The following is a 20,575-nucleotide window of genomic DNA, read 5'->3' on the forward strand; positions in this document are numbered from 1 at the left end:
AGAATAGAGAAAGAGTAAGGAACACCAATCATCTCATTCACTCCCACTTTCATATCCATCATAGGTAAGATACTAAACCGTCCCGCCAGGGGCACTGGATGAGCTACACAACTTGTTGAGAAGCCACCACCAGACCCAAGGTAAAAGTGTCCAAGGACCTGTGGGCAATGTCCCATAGATAGATGGATGTGAAGGTGGTTTGGCGAAGCCAGGTACCCACCTTCAAAATCCTATGAACCAACAAGAAGTTCTTGAAAGTGATAGTAGGGCCTAGCCCCCTAACATCTTGTGCTCTTGCATGCACTGTATTGGCATCTGAATGTGAAGAAGAGGTGTAAACTTATTTAATCGCTTCACGTAACCAAAAGGAAATAGTAATCTTGGACACTTTCTTGTTCTTGCCTGTGCTAACAAAAAGTCTTTGGCTATCAGGCCTGAGATGCCAAGTCCTTTTTAGATAGCTACACAGCACCCCGACGGGGCATAACAGCAATTCGTCTAGGTCATCTCCAACAAAATCCCAGAGAAAGGATCAAGAAAGACTCGAATCTGTCATCATGAATAGAGGGATTTTGAGTCTTAGCTATGAATTCTAGGACAAATTCAAAGGCTATGGAACTCTAACCCCTCATATGTTTGTCATTAAAAAGAGAGTCCATGTAATTTGCCAGAAAGAAAACAATCTTGAGGGTTAATCCTGTCCATTGAGCCTTGCAGGTGTTCACATGGAGGGCGAGTAAGACTGCTGAGCACTATGGTCAGGTCCCAATTTGGAGGTTTAAGATCTTTAGGGGAACAGGACTGCTCGAAACAATTGAGAAGCACAGAAACTTCCCATAATGAAGAAAGATCCAGGTCTTTTAAACGAAGAACTAGTCCTAGAGCAGCCCTATAACCTTTGATGGTTGAAATTGAGAGTAGGTTCTTAATATGGAGAAAGATGAAGTCCACTACTTGTTGAATAGAAGTTCTGACAGGAGAGAAACCCTGGTGACAACACCAATAACAGTAGACTGCCCATTTCCCTAGATGTACGGCTGTAGATGATCTTCTAAGGTAACCTGACATCTCCGTCGCTGTTCTGCGAGAAAAGCCTTTCGCTCGCAAGAGATACTTGATTGTCTCCAGCCATGAAGAGATAGGGATCCTACCAATTGGTGAAATCTCTCTATGTGTGGTTGGCCAAGAAGGTTGTGCCATGGAGGAATCTCTATAAGAGGTTTGGTCAACAAGGTTAGAAAATTGGGAAACCATTCTGCAAGTGGCCAAAAAGGTGCCACTAGTGTAGAAAAATGCGCATTAATGCGCAATTATTGGTATTAATAAGTTTGGTTGTGGTAATTTTTAAATAATTAATTCTCCTGCTCAGGAATAGACTGTTTCTTGGTTAAAAGCAAATGCATTTACTTGCAAACATACAAATTGCCTCTTGGGACAATTTAGGAGAAACAAGCCATTCTTGAGCCATGTCATTTAAGTTTTGGCAGGTTGTTCAGGTTGTTCCCCACTTATCGCAAGGCTGAAAAACCATTGTCGGAAGTGAGCGACCTGAAGAGGGGGAACGGAGGATGGAGAGAGAGCGTAAGCAGAAGCAAGCTGTCTGCTCCGTAAAAGAAATTTTTTACAGCCAAGTGACAATGGCTGGCTCACGTTAATTGGGGGACTGTGGCTCTGGACGTACCCTCTCTGGGATGCTCATCACCGTCTTCACCATCCACTACTCAAGAGGTGGAATATTAACTTCCACCACCACCGCTACCTTTGTCAACACTTTGTTATGGACCTAAAGGACTGGCTAACAGTTAAGGTTTGCTATAAGTGAGGTGCATTTGCTTCGTAAACTTTTAACTTTAGTTACGTTACTTATAACCAAAGTCTTGCAACCAAACCCATACTTACAATAAAATCGGAATGGTCTCATGTTTAGTCTTAAATTCTTAAATTTTTGTAATCTACGATAATGGGCTAAAATTAAGTTCGAACAATAGTAAATTTGAGGTTTCCAGCGGGGATATAACTATTGATATCTCCGTAACATTTCATAACTTTCAAGAAATTGTTTAGGAAATTTACTTATTATATTTTACATATTTATATTGTAACCTGTGCATTCCAAATTTTCAATGTTTTACGTAATGGGTTACAGGGCCTTCCGATGTTTCGAAAGTTAAGGGGCAATAGTGCGGGCCGAAATGCAGGACGTCCGCGCTAAGTTTTCAACGTTTATGACTGCTGTACCAGGATCATCCTAGTCGCCAGTCCCCACTATTAATGTAGTTACAATTGTTAATTTAATTGTAAATTAAAAGTGTTCTTTTTTAGAACTAAGTTTGTTTGACCTAAATGTTAAATTGCTCTCTTACATTGTTTTTCGAAAAACTAGGGTCATCCTGAGGTTCTGGGAGATCATTACTTTGCAGATCACTTGATGGATTAGGCGAAAAATGGGAAAGGCGTATGCTTCCAGGTTGTCCCAGGGATGTTGAAGGGCATCCTCTGCCATGACCCAGGGATCTGGAATGACCGAACAAAAAACCTCTAGTTTTCTGTTGAACCTTGTTGCAAAAAGGTCTACCGTAGGCCTTCCCCATAGATGGAATAGCCTTTCTGCTGCCTCTTGATGAAGTGACCATTCCGTCCCCAGTACCTGACCCCAACGGCTCAGCTTGTCTGCCACAATGTTCCTCTTGCCTGGGATTATTAGGCTGAGAGATGTACTAAATGGGAGACTGCCCACTGGTGTAATTGTAAGTCAATCTGTGAAGTTGATGGGACACTAGCCCACCCTGTTTGTTGACAAGCTACCACCGTAGTGTTGTCGGACATGAGGACCATGGAGTGACCTGTCACCTTTACTTGAAAGAGAAGATGGATTCAGAATTGCTGCAGACAATCCATCATCATCATAAAAATAACAATGGTAATAATAATAATAATATCAACATATGAACATATTCATATGTCACACGCCAATAACTCACCACTGACTTGCCAAGCAAGCTTTCACAGAAGACTCTCTCCTATAGGAAAGAGAAAAAGCACAGGTAATACCAACAAAAAATACAAATAAAAATTGAACAAATAAAATTATAAAAAATAAAAAAATTAAATATAGTGAAATATATTAAAAGTGACAGAATGGAAACTGATGCAACTTTGACAAAGAAAGATCATTCCATACTTACAAGTCGGTATGACTGAGTACCAGTCTGGGCAATTTATTCTATTTTTATTGTTCTTGATTCTAACAATCCTCCAAACTTCAAGAGGCTGGTCTATCACTTCTTTCTAGGGCATGACCCATTCCATTTCTTGTTTCCTTGAGCCTAAAGTAGGTACAGGCATCAAATTGTCCATCCTGTCAGTTGTTTATTAATGATTAAAATATATTGCAAACTACAAATGAAACAAAAAAACTAAAATTTCACCTACATACATTACTCAGGTTTGAGCTCTTCTGTACGCTTACTGCCTTCCTGTTCATAAAAAATTATGATGTTCCCAACATAATTTAAACTTGCAAACTAAATTTCCACATAAAGCAATTTCCCCTCAAGTGATTAAGTATGTGTCACAGAGTGTACTTAACCATTTTACAACCAAGTATGCATTACATAGTATACTTAACGATTCTAAAACTAAGTATGCATTACATTGCATAATTAACCATTCTATAACCACCACTACTTCTTGTAGCTACTAAATGCATATTTTTCTTCAATTTCCTTCAGGTCTTCCTAACACAATGAGAGCTAACCCTTCCTTTGTGGTACATCTTAAGGTCCTGGCAGACAGTCACACTACTTCATTCACAATCCTGTGTGCTAAGCCCTTTCACTTTGGTCTCACTACTGGAATAACTTTCGGCTTCTTTCCAATTAGTATTTTATGTTTTTTTTATTTACAGCATATCTCACACACAATTAAAATGCCAATGCTAAACACTATTCCATGTATTTTTACAAAAACAGGAGAGGGAATGATGCTGGAAACTCAAAAGCACCCAGTCGCTATCAACTAATGCCGAGTGGTGAAGATGCTGCTGCCTGAATCTTCTGGATCCTGTAAGCATTATGTAGTGATTATCATGGTCTTCCAAAAAAGAAAAAAACCTCTCTTGTCATTCAGTGGCCATTTTCTTAACTAAAGGTTTCATCATCCTTCTGTATTTGTAGCTCAACTTTGGGACATGGTGCATTCATTGCCCCAAGTAACTTGCTCTTCTTGAGGCAGAAATGTCCTGATGGCACTGCTTACTATGTATGCTATGCTAATCTGCCCTAACTATAAGGATGCAAAAAAGGTGAACTTCAAAACTACATATAAGATAGAAATTTATTTTCATATGATCCTTACATAACTTTAAATCATAAAGTGAAACTGCATTACAAAAATCATTAATAAATTTCAATTCATATAAGATACAAAATAAGCAAATAAAGTGTCATTTTACCTACAAATACCACAGAGGTCTAAGCAGGCAACCATATCCAGAATTCCACTTTCATTTTGGATCATCTATTTATTGAGAGAGAAAAGAGTGTCGCTTAATACTAAATTCCCTTGTACGTAATTTCTTGGCTCCCACTGTCGCCTACAGCCTAATTACTACAATCATTAAAATGATCTTTATTTCAACATCCTATCTGTATTTTTTCTTCAAGGGTGATTCCGCTATACAGTATCTGAAGTCTCTCTGTCAACTGGTCAAGCATACAAACAGCCGAAAGTGCCACAGTGATATTGTTTAAATATTTATATATATAAAATTTTTCTATGATTCTCAAAATACCAAGGAATATAACATACTTCCAATATACTTCTTTTTGTTAGGAAATTTGAGAGGTTTATGCTTGACATACTTGACATATTTCAAATTGTGGGACAATTCTACATTTTAAATGACTGGCAAGATGAACTGTTTGGATACTGTATCTGCTCTTAGTTCGTGCTGGCCTGTGAGCTGGAACTGCTTCAGGCAGTTCGCCTAGAATACAATACCACGTGGGTACCATCACCTTCAAAATAATGCTGTACCCACTTATATCCTTGTAACGTCACTGAGATGCCTTTTGTAAATATCCATATGAGATGCAGTTGATAAATATCCATATAAAGTAGAAGGCCATGAATTATTGAAATAGGAATGAAAAAGGCAAATAGGGTGTTAGGGCTCTCCAAAAAGGCAAAGAAAAATAACATGGTGACTGTTTTCTTCCATGACATCCCCAATTTTTTATTCTTTTTGCCTTTTTAGGAAGACAACCCATGGGAAATTGTCTACAGGTTTAAGGCCCCAAGAAAAGTGTTCTACGAGTAGTGAAAGTTGTCGAGGTCGTCAAGCAGCTTATATAAAGATCTAATAATCTTGAGTCTTTAAATATCTTGCAAAACATATTAAAAATGTACTGTACATTGTTTATGATACAGATAACTGCCTATTAAAAGTTCTGCCAATAATCAACGATAGAATCTTCTTAAAATTCTTTTTATTTCTTACAACTCCTAACAAATGAACTAGTCTAGCTAAAGTCTTCTAGGTATATCTACCATTAATTAATATAGCAATGTCAAATCCTTATATGCCCTCTATCCCCTTTTAGGAAATCTCTGGTTCTTGTAACCTTTTCCCCTTAAAGCTATATCCAACAATTCATGAAATGTTCTAAACCAATTAGTCACTAAGTTGTAAATTGAATATAATGACCTTATTGTTAAAATATATCTGATATGTAAATACATCCAATTAGGATACAGGTGGAATATGTGCTTATTTTCTCCCTATAATGATTCATATTTATTGTGTTTACAACAACATTTTACAATTTACATGCCATCAGGATAAACAGGGAACATTAATGGCCTTTAAAGTGGATGGTAAAGGAGTCTAGACATAAAAACTTGTCTCTAAGATACAGTATCTTGAGTAGCAAATTATTCAGTAAAGTCAATTTGGCATTACTACAAGAATCTGAGAGTGAAATTACAATTAAAACTTATTCTGAACACTGAGAATTTGTCATTGTCATTGAACTTAATTTGAAAACCTGAAAAGTAAATTACTATGATATTACACTTGAAAGCCTTAGATTTAATTAGGTAAAAGACCAAGATTATGTTATCATCATCCTGACAATTCAAAATTTCAATATTATAGATAGCTATGATAAAGTATGTATCTTGACAACTGGAAATTTCATTATCATATAAAACCTTGATAAAAAAAATTCAAGTTACAGTTTAAGAAAATGTAACAAAAATTACATTGACCACTACCAGAAGTTACGATGAACAAATTTTCTGCTACAAAATAACACTAAAAATACTTTTTAATAAGTTGAAATAATACAAATTGAATATGAAATTAGGTACCTTGAAAATATAAATTTTTCACATCTTTGTAAGAACTAGAACTTGCTTATAATTAAGGCCAATCTAAAGAGACAACTTAAAAGCTTTGGTGAGAACACTAACAATGATAATCTTACAAATACCTTTGATGCAATTTATGAGAAAACCAAGTTAGAGCAAGTTTATACAGAGAGAAAATTATGTTGAATACACTGAGATGAAATTTGCAGTGGAAATAAGTCTTATATCAGAATGAGTGACCTATGAGCAACACAAAAATGCTATGCTGAACTGAATAAATGACAAATTAAACATGAAATTGCAATTAAATTAATAGAAGAAACTGCAGTACAACTAGTGTCCAGTGTACCAATATAAATGTTGCCCATAAAGAATTAAAATAGACAGTTTTTGTACAATGCATTGAAATTAGAGTGAACATAAAACTCTCATTTCTGTAAACATATTCATAACAATAAAAAATACTTAGGCTATTAAAACTTAATTGACTTCATAGTGTGCAATAAATTGAAATTACCTTACAACCTCAAATCATTTAAAACAAATTTCCTATCAGTAACCTATAAATTACAATGAAAGTACATACATATAGTAACTTGATATTACCACAAACTTATAATCTAAAATGAGCATTAAATAAATTTCATGACTATTAACTGCAACCAATTATTTTAGAAGGAGTCATAACAGACTTGAAAGTAAAGCTATTATTATAAACCGAAATTATATGTTTTGACACGGTAATGTATCTGACCTAGCCTCTGTATTAAAAACATTAATGGAATCACCAATCAGCCTTAATATTTATATGTAACCTTCAAAATGACATCCTATTACACATGAAATAATAATAAAAATAATAATAATAGCAGATCAATACCTTTTCCTTATAGAATTTTAAGTTATAACATACAGGAATTATGTGTAAAATCATAAAATATTTCATCATCTTCCTCTCCTTATGCGATAGGGTACCAAGTATCTGTTTCCCACTGCAAAGAATATTCTGTACTTGGGAGGAAATTATATAGGCTTCAAAATTTCACGCAGTGTGACATGGGCATGTTTACTGACATTTTTTTGCACCAAGAAACCAATACTGATGATAAAATTATAGTACGTGTAATGTGTGTTCATGCTTATGTAGCATCACTCAAAAAATGTGTGACATCATTGCCAATCATAGTGGCAGATTAGTGAACAGTGCTAAAAGGTGCCAGAAAACATGTTCATGGGCACTGCCACAAGGAAACTAAAAGTTATCAAAGCCAGCACCCAGTTTGCTCATATGATGACCTTTAGTAAAACTGATCTCACAACTAGTATATCCATGCAAGACCAGCTTGTTGATTTGCGTATACCAACTACATGAAACATGAGAGGTGTCAGTCCTGCTGCAATCCGTCTATCTGTCGGATTCATTGTTTTTACATTACACTAATAACTCTGTCATATCCTATTTAAATAATATGCATTTACAAGCCTATTTGAGGTTTCGGGCAAATTTTCAGTGTATAATTTTTACCAATTTCTCTTTAATTTATAATATCTTCAATAATCTAACTATGAAAACTAATACTGCAATCCATAATGTACCACTTCACTACTTATTTATGCATTTTAAGATAGTTAGAAAATAAAAAATTCAACAATTACTGCAAGTTACAACACAAGATAATAGATGGTGCTTATTTCTTCCTTTGACTTGAAGCACACACCTCTCCCCACCTAAAGCCACCTGCCCAATCAGATAAATAAATGTGAAAACTGAGAATGACACCATGACTCTTAGCTAATAAGTGCTTAGTGATGTCCGGAAGGAAAATCCTTTACCAATCAAGGAAGAACATTATATTCCTGGGGTATTTGAAGAAAACTACTCGAGTGGCTCAGTGCTCAGAACAGGAAATCCCATGAAAGGCCGAGTAATTGATGTGGGTTAATGCAGTCAGTTTCTAGCCAACAGACATTAAATGGCATGGACATCATTTTACTATAATCATTAAATCAAAAACATATGCCAGCTTCATTGGTATGACCTATAAAAAGACCTGATCTTTACAAGAGTAGGGCCGACACAATGAAACTGACCTCCAAGATTACATTATCAGAACAAGATGAACATAAAACTGAATAATATGGCATCTGACTAGAAAGTTATAATACGGAATGATCTTTAAAGCAGCATGGCCAGACCTATACTTTTATTTTACAAGCACATGGTGAATGGAACAAAAAATCCACTGAAATTACATGACTACTACTACAAGACAACCAATGTACTGGATTCAACAACCGTTTTGTTGATTTTTAACAAACACAACCCAAGTAATTCAATATAGTCAAATAGCCTTTACAGAGTAATATGCCTTTCATATTCTTCATTTTCTTTTCAATACAAAGAATGCCTGCAAATATAAAAAAAAAAGTCACTAAAAACTCACTAAAAAAACTCCTTAAGTAGAGGTATAATAAACTCCTGACAGAAATATTTAACAATATTTGTCATTAATATAATTTCTTGGACTGACTTGTGTTTATTGAAAGACCCACCAGTTTTGGAACAGGCTGCAAATCTTAAGGTAAAAATTACACTTATATACTGATGTCAAAATCAATACAGTACTGAAATAAAATGGCACATAATGTAATATTGTATTTCAGAACCTGCATGCTTTCTTATATACTATAGTGTACACATGCCATATTTCAAATGCTATTTTCTGTAAAAAATAAAAAATTCAGTGACCTGAACTTCCAAAATCTGTGAAAGTGGATTCTCTTCATCTGAGGTTCTCAGAAGCCACTGTATTATTAAGAGGAGGCCCATAATTCTGTTCATTCCTTTGCTGAGCAATACTGCACAATGATTATGATGTTGATGATCAAATGCAAAATAAATACATTCAAATTTCAGTTAAAACATTAAAATTGAAGTTTGATTTGATACTGAAATGAAGGTATGGGATAATAATGAGCATGATATTTGAAAAAATACTGAGAACCACAGCAGCCAGTCTGTGTTGCCCATCTTAGCATGTATCCCAGGCACTCTTCCTTTGTATGAAGCAACTGTAAATTTGCATGATCCTATTAAAACTGATATATTATTAAAAAAAAAAAAATCGGGTAATAGGAAGAAAATCTTTGCGCCACTGAACTGTGTTGACACTAGCAGTACACCTGCTGTGAAATTTGGAAACTTGACTTGCATAATTTCATCCAACTATATTTTAGGGCTACAAGTTAGGAATATAATCTTATCCCCATCTGTAAGAAAAGTTCTACAGAAATAGTTAAAAAATATGTCTTTGCACCATTCTGAAGAATTTAGTTTCATTTTTACTACAAAAAGGAATGGAAATTAAACTACATCTAATATCCAGGAAATGACAAATTTGCAGCATCAGGATCATGTGCTAACATCCTTTCCATTATAATCGTCTTTTCTGGAGTACATTTTTCCTAAATTCCCATCAGAAAATATTAACCCAACAAATAAGTTCGCATGACCTCAAATCTTTATACATCAAAAGTGCCAAAATTCTACAGTATCCTGGTCAGAGTTTCTACAGTATCCTTGTCAGAGTTCACACAAAAATGAATGTAGCTAATAAACTTGTATATTAACAAGAAGCTGAAGTCAGAATGAGTCAATGTTCAATTGAAGTAATTAATGCTGAATCTATAACCAAAATATCTGCTTTGAGAATAACTTTATGAAGGTAGTTAGGGAATCAACTGTTTTATAGCTATGGAGTTGATTACTTCTTATGTGATGACCAACTTCCCTTCTTAAAAAGAGTTGGACATAATGATTCAGGACATACTGTACAAGGCAGCAAAGAATCCCACACTCTGGAGGTATATTAATGTTAACTATAAATGAATGGAATTCAAGTACAGTACTGTACCTCACACCAGCTGATGCCCCATGCCATGGAAATATATGAGAGAGAGAGAGAGAGAGAGAGAGAGAGAGAGAGAGAGAGAGAGAGAGAGAGAGAGAGAGAGAGAGAGAGAGAGAGAGAGAGAGAGAGAGAGAGAGAGAGAGAGAGAGAGAGAGAGAACAAAAAGCAACTACAGCAACACCTGAAGTATCATGCACCATAAACTTGGACTCAAATGATCTTTACCTCCTGAAACTTCATTAGTTAAGTCAGAATCTAGATGTATTTTCCTTATATCACAAATGCCAGGAGCAGCTTTGTAGGCACAGGCTAAGCTAACCGCACAACTTTATGAAGTGGCATGGTGATAATGCTAGAAATGAGACAGTTTTTGTATAAAAATCCCAATCCACCTTGCTCACAGGCTAAGCCTTGTTAGTTCTTTCCCCTTTTGTTTTCTTGTTTTCTCCTGAACTATGCTCTATTGGCAACAGCATTTGAAAAATTACTAAACTTATAGAATCCATATGCATGTGAATTCTTATCGTTAGCCTTGCCTAAAAAATAAATCTTCTTTCTACAAATATTCACTGTATACCAGATAATTTAATTGTTCTGGGTTTCAACACTCAAATGTTTACCTTTCCTTCCTAACACTTTTCATCATAATTATGGCATACAAGTCATTGCTAAACAAATATCTCACAAACTACAATAAACATCCACTGGGATTCAACATGAATGTATCAAGTCATAACGTTTTGAATAATAGTACTGATTCAGTCTTAACGTTACAACAGTTTTTTCATATTTCTGACAATGAAGAAGGGTTTTCTATTTACCAAGTCAATGCATGTCACTGAGAAAATGATTCATCAAAAGACAGGCTTACAATTCCAAGACTTATCACAATGCAGTATTATACTCTTTTGTATAAACCTTTCACCAATTTTTGGATATTTCTCACTGGCTAAAGTAGATTGGAATTACTCCAAGATTGTTCTTTGACCAGGCTACTTGTTCTTTTACATAAACAATTAGGAGGGCATGCTTTTTATCCATGCGTGCACTGGCAAAATTCTCATGAAAGGGAAATAAAATTTGATGAAACTTGCCAGATATACTGTACTCATTCGGCAATCTTCTCAAGATGTGTAACATTTGGAAAATATTGTATCAAGATGATTTCTTCCAATGGACATCACTCTATCTATATGAAAAGATGAGGTATTCATAGCTTAACTGGCATCCCTTCCATGTTAAGATTATACTGGTGATAGCTGGCTAATAAACTTTACCAATTTTTATCTAGTATGAGCTCAAAAGATTTAAACTGTGATTCATATAATCACTGGTTCAAGTTCATTTATTCACTGGTGATTATCCCTGGGAGATACTCTCTCTATCGAGTGCTCTTTTTGTAAATGTTATTTGTGAATTGTTAGTCACTTTCAATGAAACTGAAGTGACTATTAAATCTTTACAAGAACACAATTTTTTTTATTTTATTTCAACTTGACATTTGCAAACCATGAAGAAAAAATTTATAAAATGACAACTGAAATTATAAAGAGCTTGCTGGGCACAATTCAAGCTAGGCTAGATTATATGGCCATGGATTAGACTGACAATATAATGAACACACAATTGTTGTACCCACTGTGAGTACAGTGGCAAGTGTGGTGAGGATCGATATACTGTGCTTTCACCTTGATAGAGTTTCTACATAGCCTAGGCTTGGATAGACAAGCTACATGACCTGGACAATCTAAACGTGCTAATTAAGTCAATGAGTAAATTCATGATACTATCAGGGATGTCCTGAGAACAAACCCTTAATCCAGCTAGAATAGGCCGCTCTATTATAAGTGAGATAAGGTTATGATGTATCTTGGTCAGATTAGGCCTTCTCCAGCATAATCACTAAAATACTCCTGTCAGACATTTTAAGTTGCTATGGATTTCTTGTCTTGAAACACCCAATTTCTCAGGCTCCCTTCTGGCTGTATTGGGAAAAGGGAGGCTAACATGAAAAGTGAGCCATGTCATGGAAATGAGTGTGAAAACCATCCAAATCACAACAAAAATCATCAGAACATGAGAGATAATTTTGGTAACTTGTAAAATTCTACAAATTATGGGATGTACCTTTAAACAAGTGTTTGCACTCCATTACCTAATAAATTTTCAAATATGGTCTAAGGGCCTTTTTGAAACTTCATGAGGATCTTAAGTAAATTCAGTCACGATAAGAGATACTGCATCCAGAGTTTTAAATAAGGTAAAAAAAAAGTAATGTGCACACAAGAAAAAACTGAAAACTGAAGACAAATGAGACAATTCTAACATTAAACCTATTACTGTAAAGTGCACCAATCACAAATTCATGGATCTAGAAATTTTTTATAATATTTCTAGTTCAGACAATCCAACATTTCAGCTATAAGTTCCATCTGCAATGATAAACTAAAATACACATGCTTTAATTACTGTGAGGGTTTTGTGTTACCACAGAGAAACAAAAAAAAAATATCCCATCACACTTGCAGGGAGATTGCAATTTCACTTACATTTAGAATTAATTACTTGAGTAAACTGCATTTTTCTTCCTTTTATATAGTACACGACTTTTTCATTGTTTTTTATATATTATTACATACAAACTAAGCATTATTTAGATCGGTATGTCATCACTGCGTACCATACAAAATATTCAACTTTTAACAAAAGATCTGAATTCATCATTTACTTATATTTATACAGAAAATTGTTTCTTGTTTTTCAAATAACATTGAATATCATACTGCAAATGGTTCCTAGGTTCCTAGGACAACTATGAATTTATGGAAAATCAATATAACTATTTCCTTATATATTTGGCACAAGGGCATTGGCAAGATGTGTTATGATAAGCATATTTCAAGAGGAAAATGAGGGATGCATACCTATATAACAAATGAATTTTCCACCATCAAATCTATGGGTTAGAACAGTAATTTCTTAGAACTATGTCAAAATATTTGAATACCTAAAACCAATTTTGCAGAGGAAAAAACCAAACCAGAAAATGGATCATATCTGATCGGTTTTGAAAGACAGAAGTTTAAGTGGCAGCAAAGCCAATTCCTGGTACAGTACCACCTTTTGGGAAAATGATTTTCTCATTTTCTCCTGAGGTGAACCTAAAGCAATAACCGACACATCCTTAAATACTGTGACTCCTAAACTCTTAGGATCCGACACTGTGATTGTTTTGGTTTTTGTGTGTGCAAGTCAATGAATGATTCCAGGTTATGATCATTTTACCATAACTGGCTATTGTGGACACTCCAGTCCTTGTTTTGTGTTGGCCAAAATTCAAACTTATAAAGTCATAAGTTACCTTTGCGGGAAAAACAATCACAAACACATTTTGAGCTTCACTGTCTTAAGTTTCTGCATCAAGTTAAAAATTTTTTATATTTGAAGTCTAGATCTCTGCTGAATAATCTAGCAGCTGACAGTAACATCTAAAAAAATCACTTGTCAATGGGCATCTAGAAGTACTGTTATTAGAAAAGTTTTATCTCCAGATTTCTTCACCCGAACAAAAGCACAACATGGTCTCCTTAAAACAGACCATGTGCAAACAGCAACGTTTTCCCCTTTGTTAAACAGTACAGTTATCAATATAAAATTGAAGTATTAGCACTAACTGACACTAATGACAGTATAATATATATATTGCACCACAATTGAGTTATATTTGGCAAAGGGACCACAAGTGCTAGGACACTCCTTGGATAAGGAACGTTTAGGCCAGTGGCCATTCCACAAGAGGTCCTTCTCAATGGCATGTTGGAACACAGAAACGCCAGTCCTGAGCACCTACATGAAAGGTGTCATTCAGGTGTGGTCTCAACGGGGAAAACTGACCTAAGAATCAAGGAAGCTGGTCTCGGAGATGTGGAAGACCTTGAGACAGGCCTTGAGCCTTGCTTGTCGGAATTACTGTCCTTGTGGACAACCTCACTCTCTTGACTAGCAACATTATCCTCTGATATTGCAGAGCCATTGAATTTGTACCCATCTTCGACAACTTTATCCGGTTTGGGTGGGATCTCGATGTCGACCTTTGGCTCGGTTTTGTCAGCATCGGTACGTATGTGTGTTAGGGTATACAGGTTCCCCATAAACATGTACTGTTCCCGTACAGCCTCGTCGGGTATGCATTCTGGTTCGCTGAGCCCATCATCATCTTCATCATCTTCAGTGATATTTCCAGAGCCACAGGTATTTTCATCCACAGGATACCTGGAAGGAATAACAAGTTAACTGATCAGCTTCTATATTTTAAATTCTTTTGATGAAGACTACTGAAGCCTTAGTTAATAAGAGGAGCTCATGGGGAACTGTAATATGCTTTAGTTAATAACTGACTCATGAAGAATTAAAATAAGCTCTAGTTAATAGCTGATGCTTATGGGAACCTGAAATGGTTTTAGTTAATAACTGGCTATTATGGGGACCTGAAATAAGCTTTGGTTAATAACTGGTGCTTATAAAGAACTGGAATACTTTATTTACTTATTGAAGCTCATGGAAACTAAAATGAACTTACAATCTACTGCTGCGAGCTTTTGGAGAGATGAACCATTCCACAAAAATAATAAAATTGCTAAAAAAATTTTTAAATTGTTGAAAACATGAATGACGAGATTTGTCATTAGTTAAGCATAAATATTTGCAGTTAATTAATCTTTTGTAAAGGAGGCCTTACCTTTAAGTACATGTCATCAAAGATACTCTTGACTTGTTAAACCCTGAAAGAATGGGCCACAAAATTCTGAAAATATCCCTTTCACAAAACAGAAATCAAGATCAATTAAATTTTGGAAGAAATATCAGATATTAAACTTTTCAACCATGATTTTCAAAATGTGGAACCCCCATTTTTTAAGTGGCAGAATAAAATCCTGGATAAAAAACTAGTTTTTTTCTCGGCTCTCGTGTAAAAAATAAAACCAAACATGAAACCTCATGTAAATAATGAATTCCGTACTAACTTAACCCTGAAGGTAAAATTCAGTAAGTTCATGAAGTTTTAATTTCTCACCAGTGATTCTGATTCTATATTCTTTGTCTAAACATGGGATCCTCAACCTGGAGTTCCCGAGAGAGAGAGAGAGAGAGAGAGAGAGAGAGAGAGAGAGAGAGAGAGAGAGAGAGAGAGAGAGAGAGAGAGAATGTTATTAATCATTATTTGCAACGTAGTCATCTGAGCTACTTAGCTGTATCCGATGTAGAATTTTTTAATATATAACATTAAGTTTAACTTGTAACCACACCACTATTCTGTTTTAGACTGATGGATTCAAGACGGAAGAGCTTAAACTAGAGAGGGGGTGGGGAAGGGAGTAGGACTGGTTAACTAGGATACTCATGGGAACATAGGTCAAGAACCATGGTCTAGAAGTTCTATGAACATATTTCAGTTTTAAAATAATTTGCGACATTTATCAAAACAAAAAATCCTCAGAAAAGTGTAGTTCCTGTTTGTCACATTTCTTTTACAGTCCGATTACCAGTATTTCTAAATCCTTTTTGCTATTACTGTTCAAGATTCTAAGTGAATAACATTGAATAAAGCCTAAAAATACTTCCAGGAACTTAATACAATCAGACATCAATAAACTTCGATAAACATCTGTAAATTGGTTTCCATTATACTAAACACACTTGCATGTATATATGTATACACACAACACACATATATATATATACAGTATATATTATATGTGTGTATACATGTATGTGTATGCATGTATTTATATATATATATATATATATATATATATATATATATATATATATATATATATATATATATATATATATATATATATATATATATATATATATATATATATATATATATATATATATATATATATATATATATATATATATATATATATATATATATATATATATATATATATATATATATATATATATATATATATATATATATATATATATATATATATATATATATATATATATATATATATATATATATATATAAACAAAAGGAACATACCTAGATCACAACAGATCTCAAAAACATACCTAGACTGCAAGAGACAGAGTTATGAAAAAACATAAGTGCCAATTTTGGTTTATTCTTCTATACCAGCTACCACATCTGTGAAAACATATGCACTGTTCCAAAAGGATATCACACTGTTTTCTAACCCCTTGATCGTTTCTTTGTGAAGAAAACATAAGCCACTGAATGAAAAAATGAAGGAAATTCCACGTATGAAATATCTACCTTAGGATGTACAAGTGTTCCTAATACATCAAAGCGATACCAGTATATAACACTAGCCTTTCCACTTCAGTGACGTCATGCTGCACTGAAATCATTAGGATGATACGTGTATTTTTTGCACTCCGTGCTCAGTAGAAGGAATAGGCATTGAAATATAGCAGCGAGAGAGAGAGAGAGAGAGAGAGAGAGAGAGAGAGAGAGAGAGAGAGAGAGAGAGAGAGGTACACGACAGTGTTTACAAGAGCAGATGTTAAGTTTCCTTGATAAAATTTCGAAATGACGAAGAAAAGGTTTTAGTGGAGAGAGAGAGAGAGAGAGAGAGAGAGAGAGAGAGAGAGAGAGAGAGAGAGAGAGAGAGAGAGAGAGAGAGAGAGAGAGAGAGAGATTCCTGCACCATGATGTCGTTACTGTGGAAGTGCGAACTCTGAACAATCATATTTTTTCTCCTTAAATATACGATAACTTCCATGCCATTCGGTAAAAATGAAACTTAGCATAACACAGAATACAGACTTCCTTAATCAACACACAAGACACCAAAACCATCCTACAGAAACCAGGTACTGTATCTACAATCCATTACACGTACTACATGAAAGTGAAAATGTGACGTGAAATTATTATGAGTGGAATGAACACCAGTACTCCAACTAAATTACTGTAACTATAACACACATAAGGCCAAATCTCCCTTCAGTGGAACAGTCTTTTAAAGTCTTCATCTTTCTTTTGAAAGATTCAACATTATTAAACTGCCTTTTCTCTGTTTCAGCTCAGCAGTATCTTAAGCAACACACGGAAACCCCCTTTGCAGTGCTGCCAACTTTATGGTTGTGGACTGGATTAAAGTAAATTACAGTGAAGGTGAAAACGAAGTAAATGATACACATGATTGGAAATTCTGTCCTTACCAAGAACACTGTTCCTGCAATGGGTGAAAACATCAGAGGTGACCAGGATGATTTACACACCAGGCAGTAATATAGATTTAATAAAATTTGGCTATATTTCATTGATCAATAATCTTTCTTCATGTTCAAAAATTCCTTAATATGTCTGAAATTGCCTTTTGATACTCGACACCCAGCCACTGCACTGGGTTGGCAACACTGGCACCGGTTACCCATAGTGCTCTGTAGTGTAAATATGAATATATATTATGCATTACAACGTTACTGAAAACACTTCTATGCACTTCGATCTCTCTCTCGAGCTTAATAGCAGAAATCGATATAAAGCTTAACACACCACCTTTGCGCGTTAGTCCCAAACAACCAAACAAGTGGCGTTACTTACAGCATCTGAGGCTAGAGTCGTGCTCAAGCGAGGGTCCTTGCTGGACCAAACGCACCCACCTCTACCGAGGCACATGCCCAAGTTATATGAAGTAATCTGAGTTGTTGCATTGCCTGCCATTTATACCGAATGAAATTGCCGGTTTTCTTGACCAATGATTGTAGAATATGAATTGGCTGCAAAGGAAATTGTTTTAAATTGTCATAACTTAATGTGTCAGGTACATTTCCACATCGAGTCTCTGATTATACTCACTGAACAGGATTTATTGAAAACACATCATTATGAATGTACAATGGATCTTTCCTTCTTTGGTTACAATTTCTCTAGGCTTGAGATTTTGGCACTGCTTGCCTGGTGATAAAAATCCAATGAGATTTTTGTTTTGTTCAACAATTTCCAAGCATACAATAAAGTTTCCAGATAAGTCTGGCATTATGTTTATTTTTTCTTCCTGTAGCAGTGGAGAGTAAAAGGAGAAACTGTGCATTTAGTAGTAGTTTTGATAAAGAACAAAGAAGTGCTGACATATGCAGTCTGGCAGCTAAAGAACGTGAAATTTCAGGAGAGGTTTCTCGACTAGTTTGTCAGAGGAATAGTACTTTCTTGTCAACTATAAGACTAAGAAAAAAGTTCCAAGATTAACAGTGATCTGAAGAGTTCATCATTAGAGAAAGTGAAAATATAAGAAAGTTCCCAAGACAGTTAATCTCCAGAAGAAATCCACTTTTAAGTAAGAAAAACCTCAGAACGAGTTTCCAAGGCTAGATACCGTCAGAAGACTGTCACGTTTGAACTGACAACGTTTTCCTTCTGATGAATGGCGGGTCAACAGACTTCTGTAACCACTGAAAACAAATCTAATTTTGGATAGCTCCACAGAATCATTTCCTGAGCCTGGATATTTCAGGAGGAAAAACGACAACCAATGGGTCGTCAAGGAAAAGAATCAGTCGTTGTTGTGGAGTAGCCTAAACAAACCGCAAGTAAGCAGTATGGAAAAAATTTCAGGGAAAAGAAACTTACAACATTTCAATTAAAGTGGTAAAATGAAGCTTTGCTGCGTCGAGTCTTGAACTCCAGTAAAGGCAACTACTTGTAAGGAATGCGGTTCAAGCACAGTCATGGGAAAGTTAACTAGTTTTTTCTTTGACTTAAAAATCTCACAATACTTCTATAGTTTTGAGAACTGAAGGAAATGGGGAGAGAGAGAGAGAGAGAGAGAGAGAGAGAGAGAGAGAGAGAGAGAGAGAGAGAGAGAGAGAGAGAGAGAGAATTTCACCTTTAGTGAGATATAACATCAAAACACTAGTCAATTGCAGGCATCCACACAGAGTAATACACTGAAGGAAACAGAAAGAGGGCCTGGAGGATACCTCAAGAGCTAGGAGAAATTACAGCTGCGGAGCTATCAGTAGTGAGAGAATTAACTACAACATAAAGGTACGTTTTCTAAGAGCCATAGGAAGAATGTTTAAATGACACTTTTAGTTACAGAGAGAGAGAGAGAGAGAGAGAGAGAGAGAGAGAGAGAGAGAGAGAGAGAGAGAGAGAGAGAGAGAGAGAGAGCTCCTTCTGTGAATAGTTAAAACTAAGTATTGTTATTTATAAATTTAATGTTTATCTGCAAACCTAAATACATATGGCGAATTTTTGGGAAAAATGGACTAATTTCATAATTCTTGTGGGAACACTTAAAATACAAGTCAATCAATCAATCTTACCTAATCTACAGTCAAGGGCAAAATTTACAAACAGGTAAAAAATGAAATTTCTCCGACTGCTGAATTATTTGTTTTCTCATTCATAAAAACTACGTCAATGCATTATATTCTTTCAAGTTTTCCTCCAACGTTAAAATATACCTCACGTTTATTCTTGAACAAGAAAAAATTATAAAAAAAATAGTACAGTTTTTGTTCACAACACGATCCTAACCATTTTTTTGCATACAGGGATAGAAAAGGAATCTATTTTTGCCGTCTACAGCTGGTAAAAGAATCCCACCATGAACAATGTTCATAGAAAGATTGAACCCCATTATTCCCCAGTGATAAGATGGGGTTCAATCCTTTCCTAGAAAAGAATATGGCTGTTGATGGTAAACAATGCAATATGCAGTCCTTCATGGCCACCATAACATAGTCAGCAACAAAATATCTGTGCAGTTCATCACTTCATCGGCTACTTTCAAAAATGTACTCATTTCAAAACTATTTTGCTCTACTCGATTTAGCAGAAATAAACATACTTTACAGTAAAAATGTGCTCTCCGACTACATCTATGCTGGCAACTTTCAAAAATATATATAAGTAATGCAGAACACAAAAATATGTACCAGTGAGCATGCATTTATGTATGAATTTCTGCATTAACATAAGAAGGAATGTACAGTACATACATACACAAAAAATTGTATGTACTACATTTACCTTTGGTTCAATACGTACATGTATGTACAAATGTACAAACTTTGTACGTATTCAGACACACAAAGACTGAGGAGTTCGTAAAAAATAAACCGAGAACAGTCGATAACCTTTCTATTAAAGTGAAACTACAGTCTCGGTCACTGTGCAGTGTGGCAAGGTAGCTGATATACACTTACAGACAAAAACACACACACACATATATACTGTACATATATATATATATATATATATATATATATATATATATATATATATATATATATATAAT

At 35.0% G+C, this 20,575-nt stretch overlaps 1 protein-coding gene across 5 annotated transcripts in view; it reads right to left on the bottom strand.

The window, feature by feature from the left end:
• Nucleotides 1–4,323: 4,323 nt before the first annotated feature.
• Nucleotides 4,324–20,575, bottom strand: part of LOC136842716 (uncharacterized) — a 276,871-nt gene continuing 260,619 nt past the window's right edge. For all 5 annotated transcript variants that reach the window (XM_067110425.1, XM_067110427.1, XM_067110424.1 and 2 more), the window contains one exon: nucleotides 4,324–14,555. In XM_067110425.1, coding sequence (XP_066966526.1) covers nucleotides 14,144–14,555 — 412 coding nt within the window. In that variant the 3' untranslated portion in view covers nucleotides 4,324–14,143. The remainder of the gene's footprint in view (nucleotides 14,556–20,575) is intronic.

Source organism: Macrobrachium rosenbergii, chromosome 10, assembly GCF_040412425.1.
Source record: "Macrobrachium rosenbergii isolate ZJJX-2024 chromosome 10, ASM4041242v1, whole genome shotgun sequence".
NCBI lineage: Eukaryota > Metazoa > Arthropoda > Malacostraca > Decapoda > Palaemonidae > Macrobrachium > Macrobrachium rosenbergii.